Source organism: Aulonocara stuartgranti (assembly GCF_965226115.1).
Source record: "Aulonocara stuartgranti genome assembly, chromosome: 2".
Taxonomy (NCBI): Eukaryota; Metazoa; Chordata; class Actinopteri; order Cichliformes; family Cichlidae; genus Aulonocara; species Aulonocara stuartgranti.
Window position 1 is genome coordinate 23059257 of NC_138940.1, and position 25706 is coordinate 23084962.

The window sequence follows — 25706 nt, forward strand, 5'->3', positions numbered from 1 at the left end:
GCTCTGGGGGGAGGAGTCCTAATCATTTGGGGCTGTCATGACGACACCACATGGCTGCTGTCACTTCTGGCAGAGGGCTGTGTTGGACACCAAATCAATCATCCCTGACTAATCAGAGTTAGGCTTCATTTAAACAGAGTAATGAAGCTGTAAGAAAAAACAGAAAGGAGAGTGGCAGGAGTCAGAGTCCCGCTCTGTCTGAAGAGGAGCTGTGTGCCAGGCGGGCGTCTTAATGTGCTCCGTATGTGGAATGTGATCTGAGGCCTGCAGCTTATTTTGATCCAGTGCAACACTTGCTGATATTTCCACTTTGCTGAAAAGTTACTGGTGGTTAGGATTTTGAAATATACTTTGGATTAGGATTATGAATGAATGCTTGTGGTTTATAAAAGCATTAACAGGTTGGACCCAGTATATACACTGCATAGCATTTCAGTCAACTAGAGTGAGGGAAATTTGGCATTTAAACTTCAATATCTCCTTAGAAAAGCTCACGAGTAGAGCTTCATCATAAAATGTGGGTACCACTTTTACCAGTTTTGACTGACAATCCATTTCACAGCTTCAGTTTAATACAAGACTTTATTAATAGATTATTTCAAACAGGATCAGCACATCTATTATATAAATTCAAAACAAAAATACTCAGACATTTCCAAGATACAGTCTCTGACACAGACGAGCAAAGCTGCTTCTGGTCAGCTCTTTGCACAGACGCTGACTTTAAAGCTGTGTTAGGAGGCTTCGGTACGGGCTACACATGCAAAGAGACTTTGACTGGTCCCTCGGTCAAATAAACATTGAAACAAAACCGTACAAGGCCACAAATGATCCAGAACCCAACTATTACAAAAAAAAAAAAAAAAAAAAAAAAAAAAAAAAAAGCCTTAAAAAATAACATAACCAAGGAAATTCTGAACATACTTATTAGTTTTATAGAAAGAAAATACTAATTTAAAAAAAAAGAAAAGAAAAGAAAATCGGCATAAGAAGTTTAATGTTTTTTTTCCTCTTTTTCCCGCAAATGTACACATGCATGTATTTTACTGCATGTACTGTGTGTGTATGCCGAGCTTCAGCAAAGATAAGCCTCTACAAATAACAAAGTGTTTCATTACATAGAAGTCCTGAGATTTCCTCTTTCCTCCATCCAAAGAATCAAATTCTAAAGGCAAACATCGTGGCCTTCCTTATTAAGTGCTTCTGTGCAGTGTTGTTTTTCCTGTATTTCTGCAGTGTCAGAGTTCGGCTCATTCTGAATGAGCCAAGGTCAGGCTGATGTTTCGCTAAATGCAAAGGAAACAAAGATGGCTCTTAAGTCCAGACGGATAACTCAAATGCAGTGTTCTGCTTCCTGGAAGCAGGAGCCCGTTGTTATCTGGGTGACAGGGGAGGGCTGGAGAAGCAGCCAGAGCTGCGAGGTGATTGGAAGTTGAAGGAGTGGGAGGGAGAGGTGGAGGTGGGAGACACCTTGCGTGGGCTACTCAAGTCTCCATTATGGAGCTTCCACAGCAGCTCCTCGTTCTCCATGGACAGACGCTTGTTCACCTTGGACTCCTTATGAAGAGACTCCTGCAGCATGGCCTGCTCTGTCGACAGCTGCCTGCGGTGCATCAACACAAGACAAGCGGAGGCCTGAACAAAGCTTTTCATCGTATACAGTTTTTTTAAACTGGGGTGTACTGTGACAGTCACTTATGCTGCAAGGCTAACCTGCTCCAGATATGCAGGTACCACGTATGAAAACATCACCTACCGGCCAATCAGTTCTCTGGAAATGGGGTCAGCATTCCGGACAGATTCCCTTGACCTCCGTATGCTGAGAGGAGGAGGATCTAAAATTCTTCAGCAGTGTCTCGTGTCTTTGTGTTTCTCTGACAAGTTTCATTAATATACACATTCTTACACTTGATTCCTTCCAATTTTACAGTTTTAGGTTAATATATTAATGTTTCTAAGACATCCTCGGACATCTGCGCTGCACTTTATATCACAACTGACTTTATGTCAAATTTGGACACAGACTAAAGGCCTTTACACACCAGAAGCACAAAATCTGTATAAATATTTTATGTTTCAATAATATTATTTTGGACACCTATTATTATTTTTTCCAAACCAAGCTTGAGTTTTCAGATTTTCTGGATCCAAATCAACAGATGTGACCAATCAGATCACTGTACTTGGCAGCAAAGTGCATTCACAACTCAAATATGCAACGATAGGAAAATAGTAGATGCACAGATAGATGCTGTCTGGGTCAGTCGACTCTATAAAATAAAGTCTCTGCTTACTCGGATGTGCCCCCAGCTCTGAAAACAAGAGCTCAAACTGACATCCTGAAATATGTACACGAGCAAGCGTGATGCAGCTTCATCTCCTGGATGAAACCATGAAATTATCACTGCTGCCTTCTTCTGAGAATTACTTTATTAATTTAGCAGGCCTCTTCCAGTGTTAATGACCGAAGTGCACACTTTAATTTAACACACACACACACACACACACACACACACACACACACACACACACACACACACACACACACACCTGAAGTGTGTGTGTTTTCTATATTTGGATGAGTTTGAATCTCAGTAACTTCCACCTGAAGGCATAAAGGTCAGTTTTGCAGCCCTATTTGACAAAACGTTGGGATGCTGTGGAGGCCCTGTGAGTTGCGTTCACAGACAGTCATTTCTAGACATGCTTGTGAGCATCACAGAATCAGGCCTGTTTTTAATGCTGTGCTCACCGACGGCCTCAGCCATACAATATTCCTTTTTGGCATTTTCCTTTGTGCGGCAACAAAGATAAGACAAAGCATCCCAAATTTTATTTGGAATTAGGGTCGTAAAAGCAATTCCAAAAAAAAAACAGTTCTACAACCGCACTGACCTCCTCAGATGGAAAAGGGAATATGAGTCACTTTTCGATACATATTTGGAATCTTTGTGAGTAGCTGCGGCACCAGGATGGTGGCGTGATCGATAGTTTTTGGAATAAAGTGGAGGTGCATTAGAGGTTAGGAATTATATTGGCACACAGAAAAAAGCTTGGTGTTCATTACACTTAATGAATGCAGTAATTTAAAATGAGTCTGAGCTGAGGCAGCTGTTCAGGTGCTTCACTCTGTGGAATTAATCACTATGAACCCATATGGTGGACTCTTACCTTGAAAGAGCAGCGTGTTTTTCCATGCGGGCTTTGAGGTCTTCGTTCTCTTGCTGGACTTTTTTAAGGCTCTCGTCTAACTTTACATTTTTCTCTGTCTGGAAAAAAAAATGAATGAAAAGAGCGAGTTTAAAAGGGAAAGTCTCAGCAGCAGTGCTGAACTTTAAGTTTCTTTATCGTCTGACCAGTTTGTCTATCTCCATGAGCTTCTTCTCCTGTTGGTGGACCTGTGTGTTTTTGATATCCAGCACCACTTTGAGACTTTGTAGCTCCTGCTCCAGATACAGAGTGTGAGGGTCCTTCTGTGAGTGAAAAAAAAGTAGAGGGAAATTGCTTAGGATCCTTTATGAAGATAAATAAATAAATAATAACAGACCATATATGGGTGGGGCGGTGGTTAATGAAGCACTCCATTACTGATCATGTGTCGTTTTATTAAACTGCTGCTTGTGCCATTTTTTTCTGAATAAGTGTATTAATAACAAATATGGAGTGACAGGTAATGTGAGGTAGTTAGCCTAAATAACTATGCTGGGGGACAATACAGAGTACAGTTAGAGCCACTTTACATTAATGAGGAGTGGCGGCCTTACTGTACAACAGCACTGCAGGAAAATTAACTCTGGGCGGGGGAATCTAGTGCATATGTAGCAGAAATTAACTCATTTCAATTCATACCTATTCATACAGTAGAGAAGAGTTAATGAGGGTTAATTACTGAACAAACACAAATCATTGCAGACTTGAGAATGAAATCCTCTAAGAAAATATGAAGACATTTTTGCATCTGTTCCCATTTTATCTTAAATCTTTCATGCTCAGGGGGAAACGACATTAGAGTCACAAGATGCTTCTGTATCAGATCTAAGCTATAATAAGCACAGAGTACCTGACTGTTTTCAGCCAGCTCTTTCCTCTTCCTCTCCTCAGCAGTTAGCCTCTCATTTAGAGCACTATTCTCCAAGGTCAGCTCCTCAATTTGACTCTGTGGATGTACAGCACAACAAAGTCTGAGCAAACCATTACAAAGTAAGCTACAGTCCTGTTGTAAGATGACTTAAAAGAGCAGAAGAGGAAGCTCACAGAGAGAGAGGCTTCAGCATCTTTTAAGGTTTTGTCCAAAGCCTCCAGCTCCTGGTTGTGGACTTTCCTGAGCTCTGAAAGGTTTGCAGATTCCAGTATCACAAAATGAAATGAACACAATGAAAATGCATGGAATAAAAACAAAGACAAATGTTCCAATATTTAATGCCTGCATTATGCAGGTGATGAATATATTTGGATTGTTCTCTCACCTTCCAGTGACATCTCATACTGCTGTTTAACACACTGCAGCTGTTCTTCATGGCTTTTCTCAAGGTCCAACTTCATGGTATCATGATTTACTTTAAGCTCTTCAATCTTTAAACAGAACATAAGTCAGTTAATTTTCCCCACAGGATTAAATAAAATTGACTAGACTAGGCTGTAAATCATCTTAAAATTTCCCAAAATAAGAATCAGAAGGTGCTGTAGAGACAAACCTGCTGCTGCATGACAGTTTTGGACTTGTCTGCCTCTTTCTGGTAGGCACAGTGAACTTTGTCCCTCTCAGCCTGGTAGTAGGCCTGCAGCCTCTGCTCCAGCTCAACCAGGTCATTACGGTGCTGTTCCTGCAGTTTGTGCAGTGCATCCTCCAGAGCAACACGCAACTCTTCATTCTCCTTCTCCAGATGCTCAGATGAATGAACAGAGGAAACTGGAAGGATAAAGTTTTATCTTGGTGAAAGCTGACAGCTTGCATTGTATTCAGCTACTCTGTTTATTAAATATCAGTCTGTACAGCTGCAAAGTCAGAGGAAAATTTTCATTAGTAACTGTAAGAAATCTGATGTGCCCTCTAATAAAAGCCTTTTTAGCAAAGTCCTCGTTGATGCGAACATGTGTCACCAAATGCTCTCCAAAAAGGAATGGAAAAACTGACTTTCAAGGGGAGGTGCCTGCACACTTGAGTGCTGATGCCAGCTACACTGCATGTCAATTCCAGACACAAGAAGAAATAGAAATGAGTCCAAATTCTTTCACAACATCTCAAGGCAGATTTCTTAAACCATTTCCAAGATGATCATTGGCCATTTTATCCTTTATTTGCCATTGATGGCTTTTGTTTTCCATCTCCAAATCAGCCTGACAAGTTCCAAACTGTTTCCACTGACAAGTGTTTATATCTGGGCTGAAGTGGGTGAGAGAAGCAAACTCCATAAACTGTCTGCAGCTCAAGTGTCTGTGCACAAACAGTGCAAATATCTGTCAGCTGGCAGGTCAGTCAGTGCACTACAGAGAGACTGCGATAGTGTTAAGACAGTTATGAAGAACAAAAACTTCTTCCATGTCAAACAGGCTGTGCTCCTCTAAAATCAGAATACTTTAATAGTTCCTAAGGAAATTATGTGGGTTACAGTTGATCCAAAACAAGAGTAACAGACTGAACCAAATAATACAATAATGTATTGTTTATTGTACAACTAACACTAATAAGAATGACAAAAAAACCCCTCAAACATTCAGGACTTGCAACTATGTGCACCTGCAGCAGTGGCTGTCAAATGCTGAATCCAGATGTTGCTCTGTAGTGACACATGTGTGGCAGGTACAATTTGATGTTCTCAGGGTGTCACTGCACAGTGGATGTTTGTAGATCATTTCCAAACAAAAGGTAATCTCCCAAACCAAATGAAAAAAATAAATAGAAAAAGGAAAGTCAAGGAATTACATTTCATTGCCTGAGAATGAGGAGCCGCCTTATTCAGAGTGGAATAATGGCAGCAGATCCAGGAACAGATGACAAGCAAACGAAGGGACAATCTATCAGGCTTTGGCACGTATAGTTCAACAAAGAGGAGCAAAGCATTTTGCAGTCATGTGACCTTAATGTCCAAACCCCTCCACATAAAACACCTTGTGGCTCAGAGTCTGGGTGAGATGGGGTTTGGAAGCAATGCAAAAATACCATCAACAAATTGCTCCTTGGATAAGTAGAGAATCTGTAAAGTACACATACAAGGAAATTAACTAAAAGAGAGACAATATCCCTAGAATAATTCCAACGACTTCACACATCCAAACAAGTTTACAAAAAGTCTGCCTGAGGTGAATGTAGCTTCCCAAAGATGAAGAATGTGTTTCAGTGCAAATACAACAGCGCTCGGCATATAAGAGCAGTCATGTGGAAGTCCCGCGGCTGTGAGGGAGGGGCCACAGTACTACTGCTGCCTGAGGTAAAAGAGATAAAGGCTGGTGTGTGAGCCATGTTTGAGTGTGCTCGGGCCTGTTTGACAGCACTTAAGCTGGACATAAAACATGGATCACTCTCTCCAAGAATTCACAAGGCCTCATGTGGTGCGGCATTCCACCAGCCCCTCCTGTGTGGGTTCAGAGGTCAGACTGCCACGCTGTGGGAAATGGAAATCACTAACAAAAAAACTAAACGTAACCAACTACTTGCCTTGGCAACTGATTTTCAGTGGACAAAACAGTTAAGTAAAGAAAGTGCTGAATGGACAGTCTGTGTGGTCAAAGCCTTATCTGCATCTGGAAATGATCATCTTTAGTCATGAAACACATATAAAATTTAACCCGTGACCGCAAACAGGGCATAGCATTAAAGATAAAGTCAAATCACCCTTAAAGATTTCCTTAATTTCTACCAACCTGAACAAAAATCCAAACCTAAGGGATTAAAAATAAAAATCCAGACAAAGTAACTAAATGCAAACCCTGCACCAGCAGAGTTTCTTTACACAGCTAAACACTGCAAACACTTAACATGAAGCCAAGGTGACCCAACTTACCCAGCTCTTCTCTAAGATTGACCAGCTCCTGGGACAGCTCCCTGCACTGCTGCGTGGCTTCATCACGCTGCAAGCAAGAAAAAGGTAAACAGTCACACACACATACTCGTGCATTTATTTCTGCAGCTTTATTCCAGCACAGTAACAAGACTAAATTGTGACAGTCAAGATTACAAAAGGGGAAATGCAAGTAATGCAATCATCCAATTACTGCAGTTTTCCTACTAAAATACTGCATTTGAAATACACACAAAAACCACCAAGAGCAGCAGCAGCCACAACAACAACCACCACCAGCAAACGCAGCTAACAAGAAAAAGCCAGAACAAGTGATACTGAGAGGAACTGAAAAAAGAAAAGAGAGAAGAAACTCCCTTACTTCTCTCTTTCTGAGTCAGTTTTGCAGTGGAAAGGCTGTGCTGTAGCTGCAGTGCTCCTGCAAGACTTCAAACTGACGCATAGATGATCCAAAAACTGTTTATCTCCCGTCTATTACGTTTCACTTACTGTCCCGATTCACATCAACAACCTGACACTGTGCACAACACACCGAATACCTGGCATTATTTAATTATGGATATGAGAAAAATCAGGCAAGTAAGACAAGCCAAACATCACCTCACTGATCAGTTTACATTAGCAAATACGTGTTCACCCTGTCCTGCATCTATTCCTCACTGCAGAGTGGAACAATGTAGAAGCTAGTTACCCTCTCTGCAGCGCAGGGAGCACTAAGGCATGCTTTGCTGCCAGAACAGCCCATTGTCCAGCCTCAGCCAGAGGCTTGGGTGCTGGAGTCCCCCCCCTGCGTACTCCAGGACAGACAGTGGTCCAGGTGGGCACGCCACCTCCTCCCAGACTGCTCTGACTATATCTGAGGCAGGACTGAAAAAGCCGCTTCCCCTGGCTGTGGTGAGTGACTGCAGAGTGCATTACCGTATTCCATCTAAAATAACAGAAGGGGCAGGCTACAGTGTGCATGAGAACAGCCTCCTCAGTGAGGTGAGGTCACTTTAAGACAGCAGTAAAGGCAGCCGGAGTGGAGCAAACAGATAAATTCTTCAGAGCTGTCTGACATCAGGCTGCTGGAGCAGGACTTGTGCTGTGCAGTGACCTACCCGTGGGATACATGGAGAGGCTTCATTACCACCATCCCCCACTACTCATCCAAACAGATTAAATCACCCCTCTGCACAATTATATTACATCCTGCTGTAGAGCTACAGGCTGCACAGGCACTGTCTTCCTATAAGGTGATGATACAATGCTGTGACAGAGGAAATTTCCAGCTTCTGTGTGAGCAACACGATTTATGTTCACTGACTGTAAATCGTGTTGCTCACCAGCATTCAAATATTATTTGTTCACTAGCTGGCAGTATAGAAAATGTCTACAGTTAAACTTGTTTTCCTCTTTGGTTCACATCAACTACAATGCAGCAGTGCCCTTTTATTCTTCTTTATTTACATGATTTTCACCCAGAAATTGAACAACAACAAAACCCCCAACTTGCTACCATGCAGCCCTACAGTGTAAGCAAAAAATCTCCTTCATTATCCAAAATACAGATTGTTTTGTTAGGCAGTGGATGCTTTCGCCAATTTAATTTGATATCATTACTCAGCACAAGCCTCTGCACTGCACAACTCTTATAGCCCAATCCAGAGAGGAGAAATGTCCCTTGTGTATACAACTATGATCCATGTCAGGTGTAGGATGACATGAAGCTCAACTGAGACCATGACTGATGTAGATCACGTTCCCGTCTCCTGGAAATATTGAGACTTAACAAGCAAACATATAAATAGCTAAATAAATAAAGGTCGTATTTTTGATTTTTTGTAATGTGCTTCCATTTCTGTGCTAAGAGGAAACCAGTCTTATAGCATTTCTTTTTCACCCTGTCAAAACAACAGTCTGGTGGGGAAAGTGTTAAGAGAAGGCATGGCAAACACCCCATCCAAACAGATGATAAGAAACAGTCCTTGCTTAGCATTTGGCTGCTGTTCATAACCATATCAAGTCAACAGCTGGGGCATTCTCACAGTGTCAGGGCCAGGGCCAGCTAGCTATTCTTGGTATGATCAGTGACCACCAGATTTCAAAGCGTATCTGAACATTAATACACCCGACATCCAAAAATCACTAGATCTGTATCGCACAACCTCAGTGACTTCAGATTACATATAAAAAGGCAAGTCCCTGCGTCTGATATACAGCAAGCATTAGCATTAAATAGTATCATCCTATAGGGGTAGCAAAAAGAAGCAGGACATGCAATAGTTAAAACTGACTCAGTGGGAGGAGACTTTTGTATTCTAGAGGAACGAGCGTGTTTTTAATATTTGTTGATGCATTCAGTTTCACAACCCAGCCGTCCAAACAGAGGGGAATGAGGCAAAGATCAGTGACACAACATCACACACTGTGCCTCATACCAGCTGTCACATTACATCACATGACACGAGCAGCGACTTAAACGTATTCTGCTCCAAATGTCTTCCTCATGACTGCACCGAGACCACATGGAAAAAAAAATCTGTTATTTTTTTTGTTTACATGAAAACATAAGTTTTGATTTAAAAATATTCACAAGCTACTAAAATAAATATATATAAATCATTTTGAAGCCAATTTCTAGTGCTCATCACCAGGTGGACCACATCCATTGTCAGGGTTAAAATTCTGGTTAGACTGAGGCTGTCCAATGAATCAGCTTCTCAGATACAAACTAATAATAAATAAATAAATAAATAAATAAATAAATAAATAAATAATGATCACTTAAATTTAATCTTTATAACTTATCTGTGCTACTGGACACTGGCCTTTCAAACTAAGTGAACCGAAAGAGTTTTAGCCATTTTGTGGGAGCATCGGGTAAGTAGGGAGAAAGAAATGGTGAGAGTTGGACACCTGCACCAAACTGACTCCACCCCGAATAAGGAAAGGCATGACTCCATACTTCAGGAACATGCTCCACCTTCTGGCTTTTATTTCTGTGGGGAAGAATTCATACTGCAGATCAGTAAGAACTAGAAGATGTTTCCACAAACTAGCAGATAAACTTCAGACATTATCCAAAGTAATGAAAAATTAATTCAGGGGGAAATAATGTGCAGTAAACCACACAAGCTTTTAAAGAAGTTATTGCTGTTTTTTTGATTGGTTAGAATGATGAATCATGTTAAATGGAGACAAAAATGTTCCCTAGACTCGAGTCCTCTGAGGTTTCTCTTGGCCAAATATGAACTCTGTCGTAACTACAGTAATGATAAATTTGTCTGGTGTCAAAATCTGGAGTAAGGCAGAAGTAAAAGCAGTTGCTGACATTAAGGCCAAAGGAGAAAAAACTTCAAAGGTGACTGCATGCATTACAGCTGAGAGAAGCAGTGGCTTCGTTTTCTGAAAATACTGTTAGCTGCAGAGCGCCCTAACTACACCACAACAAACTGAGCTTACAGCACCGTGGTGCTAAATGAAGATTTACAGACACGAACATATCAGCGTCTGACCACTGCAAAACACAAAGTGACCAGGAGAGAACAATCCTACCAGACCAGACATTTTGCCACTGATGCATAACATATGATGTAATCAAACAAGGGCATTACTGAATCAACCCAGAGAGCTGAAACACTGTGTCCTGCAGATAGTACTTCTTCTCTTTAAGAACACATGGATTCAAACAAAGAAACAATTTCACTCACATTATCTACATAGTTTTGCTCTGACAACTAAATAAGGCAGTTTGATGGTTGGGTGGAGTACGACTATTAGGATAGATGCGCAAAACAGTAATGCCATTAAGTTTCCCCTCTGTCAGAATGCACGATGTGATGTTACAACACTTGTAGTTATGATTCAAGCACAATGGACTCATGTATGTGTAGAAAAATTATTAGCTTAATATAAAGAGCAATATTTTTTATGTGTTTTACTGGAACGTCAAACTCACTGCTCAACAACATTAGTTTCTACTCTAAACAGATGATCATAAGAAACTACTGTGAGCTGAACTCACTGAACTTGGTTAATGATTGCCATGTCTCAAAACTAACAAAATGTGTGTCATAAAATATACTTTAAACTACAAATGAAAGTGTTTTTATGAAATAAATCAATTCTTACCCCAGTCAATGTTTGCTGCAAGACTATGGAGAGTGCTTCAAATCTACAGTTACTGGCTCTCAGCAGTCCTTTGAGCTGCTGGACGTTCTGGTTTATTCTGTCAGCTTCTGTAAGACTCGCTGGCACTGCATCCTGAGGCCTGTTGCTCTGCTTCTGTTGTGATGCTTGCTGTTGCGGGAGTTGTTGGTGGGAGCCAGCTTTGGATTTGTTCTTGTCCACTGTGGGAAAAAAAATACAATAAAATAAAATAAGGACTTTAGTGTCGTGACAACCCCGATCATCAACAAACTCCCCTCCATAATCACTGCAGGTGGTCTGACAATACAGTATAAATCACGACACTCATGTCAGGCGCACATTTGCAACAAGGCCCGAGTCAAAGCACTTATGCATGCATCTGTCCAATCAGGCAGTCTGATGAATCCCAGCGCTGCTCCTCTGATGGCCCCGAAGGGAAAAATGGAAAAAAGAAAAAATAGATTCACTGAATACAATTAGATTTTAGTCTAGTGCTCTGCAGGCACTGGTCTCCAAGGACAGCTTATTTTAGCAAGGCCAGCGTTGATTTACATCAGCCTTATACATACATCACTGATATGCAACAGCTACCATCAGTTCACATCGTTTACTCTACTACAACAGAGGAACACCTGACTGAAAATTTCACTACACATGCTGTTTTGGGGGAGGAAAAAAAAGAAAAGAAAGAAAAGTTCCAACATCAATTACAATGATACTAATGGACATGTTTATATATCATGCTAGCTCTTAAGAGACAGTTTCATAACATAGTAGTGAAAATAGCCTGGGACATATCAGGAATCCTAGCTTTAATGACTGGAATATACTGCTACTACATGCAGCTGCCTGTGGGACTCATTACTCTGGGACTAATTATCACCTTTCAGGGGTAAGCCTCCCTCTCCCTCAGGTTGATGTTTAGACATTGAACAATAGTCATGAAAGTCAGTAAAGTTGACCTTTTGGATATACATTTTTGAATTAAGTCACATTGATCTTGAACTTGTATGTAAGAGTGTCATTGTTGAGTCAAATTAAACATTCTGATAGCAACTCATTCATTAATCAAATTTTGGAGGGATGAAATCGATGCAATCTTGCTTTGAGAAACTAGAGTTATATAAAAACAGATTCATCATTCTGCAGCCATAAAATGTTGGCGTCATAAAGACAGACTTGAGTTTTCAAAGCTCTGTATCCGGATGTGCAGCTTACTTTACGGCTGCCAGAGTAAACTGTTCAGCACGAGCGTTGGGCACAGCCTTTAAGACAAACAAAACGCCTGTCTTGTTCTGCAACAACTACATGTGTTACAACTGTTAAGACATACTGCAGCATGGGCGCTGATTTAGCTCAGTGCGTTGAGCGGGCGACCACATGCCATACGGCTGAGAGCAGTCGGCTCGGGTTTGAGTCCGACCTGCGGCATTTTGCTGCATGTCTTTGCCTCTCTCTCTCTGCCCCCCGCTTTCCTGTCCTTTCTTCACTGAGGCTATCAAATAGCCAAAAAAAGGACATACTGCATCATTCACGGAAAGATTCTAAATATTTAGATGTTTGGTTAGCAATTGTCACCATCGTGTAGCTGGAACCACAAGACTTGTGATCCTGACTAAGTTATGTTTATAAAAGACTGATGTTTGGGACTCAGATGATTCAAGACCATTCAAACATTTTTTCTGAAATAATAGAGATATGTAGTTAAAAAACCCCAACACGTTTTTAAATTTCCAAGCTTTTGTTTTCAGTTTTAACGTCTTACAAACATTCCGTCAGACTTCAGTGTCTACACTCTCTTTTTTGTAAACAAAGCTAAAACATGAAACACTTTTTGGCCAAGTATTTCAATATGGATTTTGTTCATAGTTCTGATATCTTTTTAATGTTGTACTAAATTGAATTGGAACTCTAAAAGTGTGTTGCATGTTTTGAACAAACCTAGCAGAGGTTTGTTTGAATTACAACGCCCTCTGCTGGCTGGAAACTAGAACAAATAGAGAACATCTCAACTTCACCAACATGTTATATAAACGTGCTTGTATAGAAGAGAAAGAAAAAAGATTATCTACTGTATCATATGCTTCATACATTTACACATTTCAGGCTGTAAAACTATGTTTCAGTGAAGCATTCACTTTTCTCCTGTGATGACGACCCAGTGTAACACTAATACAAACTCAAAACATTAATGAAATATTCAAATATTAACAAACGTATTGTCAGGGAGTCACTATTAAACCTTTCTATAATGCTTTAAAAGCATCGTGTCACTTTTGCTTTACATAAACACACAAATCTGCACCCACATGACATTTAATTTCCTTTACATAAGCACATAATCGCCTTCTTTGTCTACTGCTCCATAGCAACACAGGACTTACAGCTATTCTCATCCAAGTGTCTAAATACAAAATAATGACAAGCTTCTCAGTTCACTTCAGACTCAAAGAAGGATAACTGTACCACTCTAACTTCTATACTTAAACAGAGAGATTTAATGACTCCACAGCATTGTGCTCTGCTGGTGTGAGGAGATATCACATCATAGCACAAAGCATGATGGATGATGAGACCCCTCACAATCAGGGGCTTGTTACAGTTCTTGGCTGATACAGTAAGGGGCACAACTCTAATAGTATGATAATGAATGAAAATAAGAAAAATGCACGAGTTTTAATACTTGTGAATCAGTGATACAGTAGCAGATTAGAACTTAAAAAAAGAAATGATACTATTTAATTACTAGAAGGATACAAAGTGCTTCCGAAATTGCTTCATAAAACAAATTTACCACATTTGAGAAAAAAAACAAACAAAACAAAACAAAACACGTACAAAAGCTTTAAGCAAACATGCAGTTCTACAATTACAACAAGACTGCCATGGAGTCACTTAGACATAAAGAACCAAAATAACCCCGGCACATTTGACTGAAAGAAGAGTCTCAGAAATCCCAGGAAGCATGAAAGGGAAGTGGGACATTTGGATACATAATCAATGCTTGAAGATAATATAAACAAACACTGAATGTCAAAGACTATTACAGTTTTTGGTTAAATCATTCTTCAATTTTTCCATTCCTAGCATACTTCAGCCCAGGGTCACATGCTTTGGAGCTATCTGTATTGCCAATTAGTATATAGCTAAAAATGGATTTCATAAACTGACACCACAGATCTACTTGAAAGGCAAACTGATTGGCTTAAATACAACAGCACAGAAACTGCTCAAAATGTCATAATAACACTGACAACAATATTTAACACCAAAACAACTGACAGACCTGCTTGGAAAACCACAGTGTTCTTCCTGCATCCTGAGAGCAGCTGAATATTTCGGAGTAAACCTTTGGCTGTCAGACGCACGTGGATGTTGGACAAGGAGAGCTTCGGCGACCATAACATCTCAAAAACAATGCAAAAGAACCAAAGTCTTCAGCTAACAGTTTGATTTAAAAATCAAAAACCAGTTTCACGATTCAGATGGTTGGTGCTAGCTAAGGACCACGAGCTGTGATGCCTCTCAGTGCATCATGCCTCAGGTAACAGCAGCACTGATGAGGTCTGATGGAAAATTACTAAATAAATCAATAAAAAGCAGTAGTAACAGCTACTCCACTGATATGGCCTTGAAAAAAGTGAGGGCACCCAGTTCGGCATGGCAGAAGTCCCAACTCAAAATTAATTCCCAGCTGTGAACAGTACAGGGTCAAAGCCTGGCCATTGGTCGTGGCACAGTCTGAAAGACGTGATAAAGGCAGAATGGGGGGGGAAGCAAAAATCTCTTAATCCTCTGTAAAGTCAGCCGTCAGCTTTTCACAAAAAAGCACAAATCTCCCAAAGTAAAGCAGCATTTCCAAGCTGGATGATGGCGGTGCTGTAGCACTGCCAGGATGCCAGAGGAGAGAGTAGAGGGGGTGGGGCTAGGGAGCATTAAAACGGGTGGGAGGAGCAAGCATGAGAACATCAGCCAATGGGAATTTGAAGTTGCCAAGGCATTACTCTATTTCCCTGTGTCCCTGGCAGTGGGATAGTAATAGATAACAGGAAGCTCATGGCAAGGTCAGTATGATGACAAATCAGGTTTAATTTAATGTGTGTTCCAGTTTAGCTTCTGCTCAAAGACACAATCCACTGACACCATAAAAGACAGCAAGAGATGAGAAGCCCTGAAATTTCAAGCACTGCGTATGAATCACAGCGAGCAACTCTCAAGTTAAAAGCTGGGTTGACTAATATGCCACACGTTCCTCGCAGCAGTGGAAATATGAAATTGTTAGTCATTAGTAGACAGCACACTAGCTTGTCTGCACAATTTGTTTGCCTGGTCTACGTTGTATTTATACTTACATATAGATTTCTTTAAATAGCAGCTAGATCAGTCGATAAGGCATGAGTGAGGACTGCTGTCCTAGGGGTGAGGAGGTCAATTATTAGAGAGGGGCTCGGAGTGGAGCTGCTACTGTTTCATATTGTAAGGAGCCAGCTGAGGTGGCTCAGCTATCTGACAAGGACGCCTCTGGGGCATCATGTTCGGGGCATATACTACTGGGAAATGGCCCCGGAGTAGAACCAGGGTACCCTGGACAGATTTTTCTCTGCTGCCCTGGGAACACTTTGGTGTTTCTCCAAATAAGCTGGACGAGGTGGCTGGGAGAGAGGGAGGCGTGCTCCCCCTACGACTCAAACAGAAGCAATTGGATGGCTTGATAGTTTAATAGGTCTATAAATGTAGAAAAGGAAAACTTCATCTGTTGCTGTTATACTTTAATAGTATATAATGCACTGTGTTAGTTTTGGTCCGCCACACTATCAAATGGAACAAAACCTACACCATGCTGATGTTTAGTTTAGACTTAGAAAATACAAACAAGGACGTTAAAAATTCTGTAAAATACAGAGAGAATAAAACGAGTCTTACCAGATCCAACCAGCGTTGATCGAGCAAGTTTTGCAGAAGCTGTCTTTAACAGAGGACCAATTATAGAATTTGATGCTCCTTTTCCAGTGGAAGCAGCAGGCTTGTTTACCGTAGACAAAGCTGTTACAAGCAAAAGATCCAGGAGAGAAAAGAGGCTGGAGTTAATCTGACCCATAATGAAGGTGACACACTGCCTGCTGAGTGAATGACAACTGTGAAACACAAAACTAGTTTGAGGAGGAGACAGTTTAATTTAATCAAGACTAAACAGTGCTTATCAAGCATCGTTACCATACTATACAAACTTTAACAGATTAGGTCACATTTATGAAGGTCATTGAAAGATAGATTTAAAAAAAAAAAAGAATGTCCTGTTCAAAAAGTGATCAATTGTTATTCAAAGAAGGCTTAAATATAATCACATGTTACAATGAAAGACTGCGATATGTGTGGCGTGTGGTAGTGTGATCCTACTTGGTCCAGTGTTTTTCCCAGAGGTCGAGATGAGCCTTGCTTTCAGTACCACAGATTTGAATGGGGTTGTTTTGTGTGCAACTCCTCCAGAAACTGTTGGAGGCATTAGAGACATACTGGTTAAATACTGCAATGTATGTCATGATGTTCTGGAAATTCACTGGGAATTAGTATAACAACCTTTGGCATCACTGGTAGTTTGTCAGAAAGTCATTTGAAGCCATTTAGAGACAAAGAATATTTTAGTTCTAGCATGTGCAATGTAGAATGTAACAATGTAAATTAAGTATTGGAAGAGTGTATTATAAGGAATGTTGATGACAAAATGACCAAAACAATAGCAAAAAGAACTGAATCTACAATTTTTAGCACGCCAAACAAACGGTTATGTCATCCAAATTGATAAGATCCCAAACAGTAAATAAGTCACCATGGCAACCCCACTAATGAGTCAGCTGCCAGCCCAACTTACTTCTCCACAGATTTCTCTCTTTTCCATTAAATGCAGCTAACAAAGGGATGATGCAAAAGCGATAGGATCCAATGAGCAGGCAGGTCAAGAGAGTGAGGTCACAGCTGGATGCTGCACTGCCTTGTGTAAGTAAAGAAGAACTGTTGAAAACATGAGCTGGAAATTCCGTCCAGGTGCAGCTTCGAAGCCCAGTGTAGCCAGCCATTGGTTTTCAATCAAAAAACAGAAGAAACGCTCCTTTGAATCCACCTCAGACGGCATCAGTTGTAGTGTATGTCTGCTCTTTCTCCTCCAGGCAACACTGCGTGTGAACTAGAGTGGAATAGGAGCCGTTGCCATGACAACCAACAAGGGGGTCCCCGACTTAGACAAATATATTCTCTCAGCCAATCAGAGAGCTCTATGCTGTTGAGGATTTGGGAAGCTCACATCAAAACATTGCTCCATCTATTCATGACACATCAGTACATTCTGATTGGCTGTTCAGAACTCCAAAGCAGATAACCCTTACAATGAAGATCATTTTCCCAGTTTCCTGGGGTTCCGTTCATTCATTCAGCTTTATGTTTAACATGTTTCTACATCCTTTCAGAAGAAATCAGAAAAATCTATGTTTAAGATGTCAAGCACCTATAATCATAGCAGAGGTGGAGGATTGCAATCAGAGAAAGACTGCCCAAGGGGAGATTCCAATCCTAGCCAGGGCAAAGTAGGTCATCATCCTAGCCACATGTGTCCTTAAAAACCCTCCAATAAACATCATGGCTAATCCCAGAAACCAGTTCATAACTGTTTTTATACCTTTATATAACAGCATACTGGCACTATTTCTAGAAAGAATATCCTATTTCTAAAAGCGACAGAAAATTCTTAATAATCTCACCTTGTGTATTCCCAGAGCTTTGGGATAGCGCATGCTGAACACTGGTTTGAGTAAGGCTCCTAAAAGGCCCCAAAGTCCTGTGTGGTAGTTTACTAACAGGGGTGGACCGAGGACCTATAACAGAGGGCTGAGTGGGAGTCTGAGGAGGTTGTAGTCCATTGACCTGGGGCTCAATGTTGGCTGCTGAGGCAGATCCCAGGGATGGCTCTCCTATTGCCTGTGCTCTCTGACAGCCTGGGGAAGGAAATGAGGTCAGCAGCATGAACCTCTTTATTAAGGATAAGCTCACTAATACATATAAAGAGTCATGTTCTAGGTATTTTTGATGTGTCAGATCCAGATAAAAATAAGGATATTTTTAAAAGTTAAAGCTAAAACCACATTCAATTGCACAAAACTAGAATGCGAAAGTGTGACTACTTTCAGTTTTAACAGTCACTGAAACATAAGTTTGGGAACTTTGCAATCTTACCAACTCTAAATATTTAAAAATCAAACAATCCTAACAACAATCCATAAACAAAAATGCTGTAGCTCAATTTAAATTTAAAGCTGTGTGTACAGCTGAAAAATGACAATGTCATTGGTCATGACATTTTACTGTACTAAAGGTCCAACTGGTTTAAATATTGTCCTCCTTTCAAACCATTGCTAACCTCAAAAACTCCCTTTCCTTCCCCTACTTTCCAGTTTGCAGACCGCTTCCCATCAGATGAACAGTCTCTCTCCTTTCCTCAGGATTCATCTAACAATAGCGCTGAGCAAGCTGTCCATTTTTGACAAACACCTGAATAATTTGTGACAGACTTTGCTCAATGTCACCCTCTAGTGGAAAGGAAATGTCATGACAACCTAATTCTAGTATGAAAGCACATTGAAAAGTAATGAATTTGCAGTCGTTACTTCTTGAAGTATTGGGTGAATATTATAAATATTTATAGTCCTGCTTTATCAGTTGGACTACATGCCCAACTTCCTGGAAAAAAAAAAAAAGAAAGAAAAGAAACTGTGGTGCTTTGAGCCAAAAGGTTAAAAAGGCCTGTTACACAATTCTGTTTACATAACATCGAAAAATCCAGTTAAGAAATCCCTAGGTTCTACTTTTACAAGGCATTGACTGTGGCCTCCTGTCTAGTATTTTAATGCATTTATAGGTGAACTTTGGCTTCCTCAAGACAATAAAGAATAACTTTTAACATTTCTGAACTGTTGCCACAGAACAAGTTCAACATAACAGGTTTAATCAAGCAAACATGACCCATACCTGTAATGCTCGTCTGCTTGGATTGAGGTTTCCCTACAGCTTTAGGGGTCCTGATTTCATTCATCCCCAGGGATCCCAGTCTCTGCCTGGCTGACAAAGTGGTTGGTCTGGGACTGGCAGGTGGAGGTTGTGAAAGTGGTGTTCTCCTAGCAAGTCTAGGGGATGGTTGCCAAGGTACACATCTAGTCTTACCATCATCCAAATGAGCTCTTGCTGACTCTGCCTGAAAAGAGAACAATTCTTCACTTAGTCTGCAGGTCTTGTGCATTTGGCCCAGATGGACTACAACACACAAGAAAAAGCCCCCTGTAGCCCCCCCCACCTCTGACACTCATACATATTCACCTTCAAAATCAATGCTCCATCTACTCACCACGAGGCTTATTTTCTTGACCTCTCTGGAGGAGTTTTGAGTAGGGTCCTCGGAGTGTATAGCCTGTTTATTCTGGGAAGAGCAGCTCAGGTTCTTTGCTTTGGTTTGTCTCTGGTGGGTCTTGGCTTTAGTAATGTTAAAACTAGCTGAGAACTTTAGAGTTGTTTGCTTCTCCTGAGGTGTCCTGGACGCTGATGATGAACTCTCAGATGAGCAGCGAGGCCATGTCTTGAAGACAGAAGACTTGTCCTGACCCAAAGATGAGCCTGATCTGGCCACAGCTTTGTTTGACACACCCTTCTTTGGAGTTGGTTTGGGGCCACTTTTACCCGGGGATTTTTCTAGGGATGAGAAGCTGCTCTGGCTGCAAGCGTGCTGTGCTGAGGTTTCGGATACTTGGCTGGAAGAGGGCCCCTCTGTTTGAAAGCTGGGTTTACTGCACTGGCCTGCTGGGGTTTCTCTGCTCTTGCCCTGGCCATCCACAGCACTATGCTCACATGACTGTGTCACTGTTAATCCCAAATTAGCAGCTCCAGCATCCACTTCTAACTGTCCATCATTAAATATTTTACTGGTGGCAGAATCAGATGTAGTGCTACTTCTTCTCTTGGCAGGAAACATACCATTTGGGGTTCTTCTCAGGGATTCAGTACGTTTATTCCCCAAATTAACTTCTGGCACTGAGGTTTGCTGTGGATCTCTTGTTACGACTTTGGATTTTACATGACTGAAGTCAGGTTTGGGAAACCTTTTAATTTCTATTTTCTTAGCTTTTCTTGCTGTAGGTGGCAGTCCTGGGTCTAAACATTGTTTATTAGTGACAGATATTTGCTGCTGTTTAACAGGGTGACATCCTGGGCTGCTCACATTTCTAATGCATGGAGACGAGGGGAGGCCGTTTATCTTGTTCTCAATGTTTTGCACCGGAGTGGAAGTGCAAACACCCTCATCAATTTCCTGCGTATTTGACAGAGTGGACACAAAGGTCTTGCCTTGTTCTGGTGTAAATGCCGCTGAAAATGGGGGCAAAGGTTCTGCTTCAGCACTGGTACAGTTTGCCTCTTTTCCACAGTCTGGAGAGGTTTCACAGATGAACGTTGTGAAAAGCCCCCGTTCATTCTCATTTGGCAAAGCTACAAAACAATTCGATGTTGCCATTTCATTTTCCTCATCGAGGAGCTCCTTGTTGTCTGCCTGAATGAAAGTCACACCAAGACAAGGATGGCCTGTGTTCTCCTCTGAGACTCTCTCTGCGGGTTTATTGCAGACGCCCAGAATAGTGGTCGACAGCAGGTTCGATACAGCAGGTGATTCTGGTCGACGTGCAGCTGGAGAGATGGATGATTCCTCCAGGGAAGAGACTAATAAGAGTGACTGGTCCTCCAGACAGAAACTATTGCTCCTCATTACCATTTCCCCAGAGCTCAGAGAGCAGCAGTCATTCTCATTGGATCCCCTCCAGGATGCCCCACATGAACTCTGAGACATTACAGTATTGTTACTTTCATCCCCTCTGTGCCTAATAAAATCCTCCACGTCTTCATTGCTCATGAGGCTCAAGTTTTGTTTCCAGAAATTAATGCCATCATTCACAGGTGTGGCAATGAAGGTTTGATTCAAGTTTGAAGTCACACCACAGAAGACATCCCCATGTGTTAAGGTGGTATTGTAAAGGTTATCCACAGGGGAGCACTGACTAAGGCGATGTTCGAGTACATTAATGTCAGCAGAGCTGCTGGCTCCTCTGACATTCATGTACGAAATACTACTGCTGGAGTCAGGTGACACAGGCGTGGATGGGTGAGTCTCAGATGAAAGGATCAGCTTTATGTCACTGTGAGGTGGAGGCACCATGCTTTCAGGTTGGTCACTGGCCATGTTTAAGAATTCTGATGGGATTTTATTTCTTGTGTATCCCAAGTGCTGAACAGCTTCAGTTATGGGTTCAGCTGGCAGCACTTTAGCCCATTAAAATCTGATACCAGGGAAGGATTTCTGTAAAAGAGGAGAAAAAGAAACCATTTTGGTGAAATCAGCACCATAGCCTGTCAATACATTTGTATGTTCAAAGAACAGCATAAAAGCACCAACATACACTGACCAGCCACTTCATTATGTACACCTGTTTAACTCCTCCATAAAGCAAATATCTAATAAACCAAGAAATTTGACAAATATTCTGAATTTCAACCTCAGCATCAGAGTGGGAATGAAAGGCAATGCAAGTGACTTTTAACGGGACATGATTGTTGATGCCAACTGTGGCAACAGTAACCCAAATAACTCATTACAACCAAGATAAGCAGAAGAGCAACTCTGAATACACAACTTATTGAACCTTGAAATAGAAAACAACACACGATGCCATTAATGTCAGCTAAGAGCAGGAAACTGACTCTACAGCTCAGCAAAACTGGTGAGCCTGTGTGAACAACCAACCCAAACAATTTGTAATCTTTTCAGCATGATGCATTTTATATTTAAACTGAGAACTGCATGAAAATATCACAGTCAGTGTTGATGTCTCTGTAGAATCATGATTTCAAAAATGGCTTCAATGCAAGGATGGACCAACTTTTAGGAGGGATGTTTTTACTCTGCCGTGGCTCGTGTGAGAGTAAAAACATGAATGAACTGTCTCGGCAGCTTTGCTATGCACTGTTGTGTTTATCCAAGCAGGCTGGATTGCAGAGCTCGCCAGCCACGACTACAAAATCCACTGGGGTACAGATGACAGGAAAAGCAGACATTGGGTCACCAACAACTTGAAAATGCACACACAAAGAGCTTTTAGCATTGCTATTGCTTTTAAGAACAATTAACACTTGGATGTACACAAAGATAAAGTCATACAGTCTACTAGCTACTTTTAAAAAACATCCTTACTGACTTTTTTTTACATTTTGTTTCCATCATTTTCATCCTTTTAATGGGAAAACATTGTTAACTTAAGTGCTCGCCACCCATTGTTGGGAAACGGCCTATAAGCCTTTGGCCTATTTGCGTATTTTAGTGCCAAGATATTTTGCAGCATTATGAAAACAATCCAGAAAAATGACCCTTTTCTTTCCCTGTGCAAAGACCTGGCTCTTCTTGAAGTATGACACAAGTTGGCAGTTGCACAGACACCTGCAGATTATACAGATTTCTCTTTTTTTAAATAAAAATATCTCAATCACCTTAAAAAAGGTTCAATGAAGTTACATTTATTCAAATAAAGCACTCTTTGAAATGGGAAATCCTATGATGACACATAGGATTGAACCCTCAAGAAGTCAAATCACAGCCTATTTCTTTGAAGAAACATGGCGTTATATCCATATCCTGCCTCGCCTTTAATATCAGAGCTGAAAAAATTCCAACAGTTTCAGTGAATCTTATCAGCACGATCAGTGGTCAAAAACTCGATGAATGTGTTTGTTTAACAGGCAGAGAGAACACACCTTACTGTACATTGCAATCTCTACAATGAAGTATAATATATAGCCCTGACAAGCTGACGTGCACATTGAACTGTGGAAGTGCACCTTCAAGGCCAATGACAAAGAGCAGTTGTTTTGGTTGTTACAAATAAGCCTGGGCATGGCGTATTATGTAATGTGCTGACAACCTGACGATGTTTATGGGTAAATAAAACCAAGAGATTCAAGTTACAAGACACTGAGACAGTGAACAGAAATAAGGAACAGTCAAAGAAGGAAGCACAACTGTGTACAAAGATTTAAGGAGAGGTACTCGGCTACAGTATAAACTAACTTTCAATACCTCCATTTGCATCCTCTGCATCCAGAGATTTACAGTAAGAAAGAAAATATCTTTAGTCACCTTTTAAGCTTACTGTATTGCACTTTTTGTAGCTCCATTCGCCTCGTTTTAGCCTTTCACAGACAATCCAATTACTACTTTCCTTGCAAAGTCCAAAATCCAGCCAGCTAAGCAGGCAATTGGCTGAGAGTCTATCGCCATCCCACTGCTCCTCTGTCCTCGTGTTCAGAATCAGCCGTGCATCAGTAACATCACAGTCTGAGTGAGAGTGCCCCCCCCCCCCATGCAGTTGTTAGCTTCACTTCTTTCACTCCCTGAGGTAACGTGATTGTCCTGTAGGCCTGCTGCAGAAGTGGATCATCAATCCATCTAACCAGCTCCTGTCTCAGACAAACTCAGTAACTTAGCTTCACACTGCTCCGCCTGTGCAAGCATGCAAAGGTCCAGCTAGAGGCAGTGCTCACTGCAGAGGTTCATTCCCCAAGTTCACAAAAGGATCAAGTGAGGCAGAGAGCAACACGTTACCTTATCCATGCCGAGGGGAGTGGCCATGGGCTGCCAGGCAGACTTGGCATTCACTGTTGCTAAGCAGCCAAAGTCCCTCTTTTATGAGGGAATGGATCAGGCGGCTTTTTTAGCAACGGATAAATGAAAAGTAGAGCAGAATGATGTGAGGCCTAGCAAGAGGAGAAAGTTGCACTATGAACGTTTTTAACCGTACATCAGTATTGGAATTTGCATTCAAACTCACACAATGATGGCAAAACACAGTTTTCAGTCTGACAACATCATTCTTTGATGACACAGCCAACTTGACACCTGATCCTGAAATGACAACAGTGATGTGACACCAGAGACTGAGACCACCAAGACCCAAGCTATTTCTGCTTAATCTATACAAGGCCTGTGACCCGAGACACGGCAGTCCAATCTTGACTTGAGATGTAAATCATGGTATGGAGCACAGTTATTAACCCCGCTCTTGGTTTTAAGAGTCCTACAACTTTTAAATCCTGTTGCTCTTGACATAAACATGATTGGAGCTTTTTAAAAACAACGAAAAACACTGGTCTTACACAACAATGCAAAAAGTTAAAAGCAGCTTTAAAACACAAACATCGCAATGTGTTTGATTAAGGGATCCATTTAAGTGTCTCTGTTCTCCTTCAGAGCAATGTAGTGCAAGTTACTGCCTGCAAATTAAATTATACATTTAAAAGTTGGAGTGAGAGCAACAGAACAATGCTTTTCTGTTCACGAAGCCCCTCGGGCACGGCATACAATGCCCCAAATGGCCTTTTCCTGGTTGACTGGATCATATCAGTATCACACAGAGAGTGGTTATGAGTAGCAGGACCAGCCATCAAAAGCCCAGTCACTGGACTGTCCAACACTAAAACAGCAAGCTCTGTTCAGGGAAAAAGGCTGGTCAGACAGCCCAGGGGAACAAAGTTAAACCAATGAGCCTGTGCAGTCTGCTCTCTTCAAAGCAATGAGCAAACACCAACTACACAGAGACATGTCCATACTCACAGAAAGCTACATGTGGCTGAAATTTTAACAACACTAAGTCCTACATTGTGCCAACTGAAAGTTTATCATAAATTAACTTATTCAGGGGTTATCAAAAATAGAATGAATCCTGCTAGGTGGCGTTTAGAGAAGCACTATAATTCCCTGGCCCTTTCACACGGATGGTCATTAGTACAGCAACTTCTGATCAAAACATCTTCGACCCCTGAACCCGACGGATATCCATTCGTGTGTGAGGCCTCCTCCAGCAGTCACTCAGGTCTACAATTTCTTCAGGAGTAAACATAGGATGTTGCTACAAATAGCAAAGAAAAAGCTCATTGAAGTCGCTGTGGGGTCTACGGTCTGTTAGCAGTTCTCCTCTGACTGTAGTTACAAAATGGTTCAGTATATACAAGGATTAACTTCAACGGCTGGCCAAAATGACCAAACAAAGAACGGTTGACAAACAAGCCGAGGCGTTTAGAGTTAACATTATTTTCTATTGAAAACAGGTGTAATTTTCGATATAATTTTCTAATTACATATTTACAAAGAAGAAAAACAAAAACTTTTTTACATTCTCTCCACCTTTTAAATCATACTGTAGGCAAGTGAGTTCATAAAAAGTACTTTCACAGAAATGTCAAAACTTGCTAGCTACCTGTCACAGGGGCGAGCAGCAGCGACGGGAGCGAGCGCTCGAGGATTCGGTGGGCAGTCGGTTCCACGTGCTCGTTTCTCCCCTTTTCACTGTATTTTCGTCGTGGAAAACTTCACGGTGTCACGTGTTTCACCGTGCCAGAGTTCAACTATCAACAGGGAGGAGTGATTGAAGAAGAGTTGTTTACATGAACTTTGACCTCTGGGAGACACCGACGGTGAGTTGG

General features: G+C 41.3%; 1 protein-coding gene across 3 annotated transcripts; it reads right to left on the reverse strand.

The window, feature by feature from the left end:
* Window positions 1-563: 563 nt before the first annotated feature.
* Window positions 564-25635, reverse strand: mtus1a (microtubule associated tumor suppressor 1a). Of its 3 annotated transcripts, XM_082508856.1 has the most exons (16): window positions 25481-25531; window positions 23365-23981; window positions 19540-21534; window positions 19167-19389; window positions 17903-18136; window positions 16548-16640; window positions 16074-16193; window positions 11133-11350; window positions 7002-7068; window positions 4695-4909; window positions 4467-4572; window positions 4255-4328; window positions 4061-4156; window positions 3357-3473; window positions 3172-3269; window positions 564-1603 (listed from the first exon to the last, which is right to left on the reverse strand). In XM_082508856.1, exons 3-16 carry the CDS (start codon window positions 21415-21417, stop codon window positions 1375-1377), a joined length of 3768 nt encoding a protein of 1255 aa, XP_082364982.1. In that variant the 5' UTR covers window positions 21418-21534; window positions 23365-23981; window positions 25481-25531; the 3' UTR covers window positions 564-1374. The 3 variants fall into 3 exon arrangements, with proteins under 3 accessions (XP_082364982.1, XP_082364981.1, XP_082364983.1); XM_082508855.1 differs by lacking the exon at window positions 23365-23981 and having other exon boundaries at window positions 25481-25635; XM_082508857.1 differs by lacking the exons at window positions 16074-16193; window positions 16548-16640; window positions 17903-18136; ... (2 more) ...; window positions 23365-23981; window positions 25481-25531 and adding an exon at window positions 14437-15045.
* Window positions 25636-25706: the final 71 nt, after the last annotated feature.

What these genes read in the sequence shown, in the direction of transcription:
- mtus1a (XM_082508855.1), bottom strand. Translation starts at nt 21,417, where the DNA reads ATGGCCAGTGACCAACCTGAAAGCATGGTGCCTCCACCTCACAGTGAC. An exon ending in ATCAACGCTGGTTGGATCTG is followed by an intron (nt 11,351 to 16,073) that starts GTAAGACTCGTT and finishes TTTTTCCCACAG; the next exon opens with TGGACAAGAACAAATCCAAA. An exon ending in TCATGGAGATAGACAAACTG is followed by an intron (nt 3,270 to 3,356) that starts GTCAGACGATAA and finishes TTTTTTTTCCAG; the next exon opens with ACAGAGAAAAATGTAAAGTT.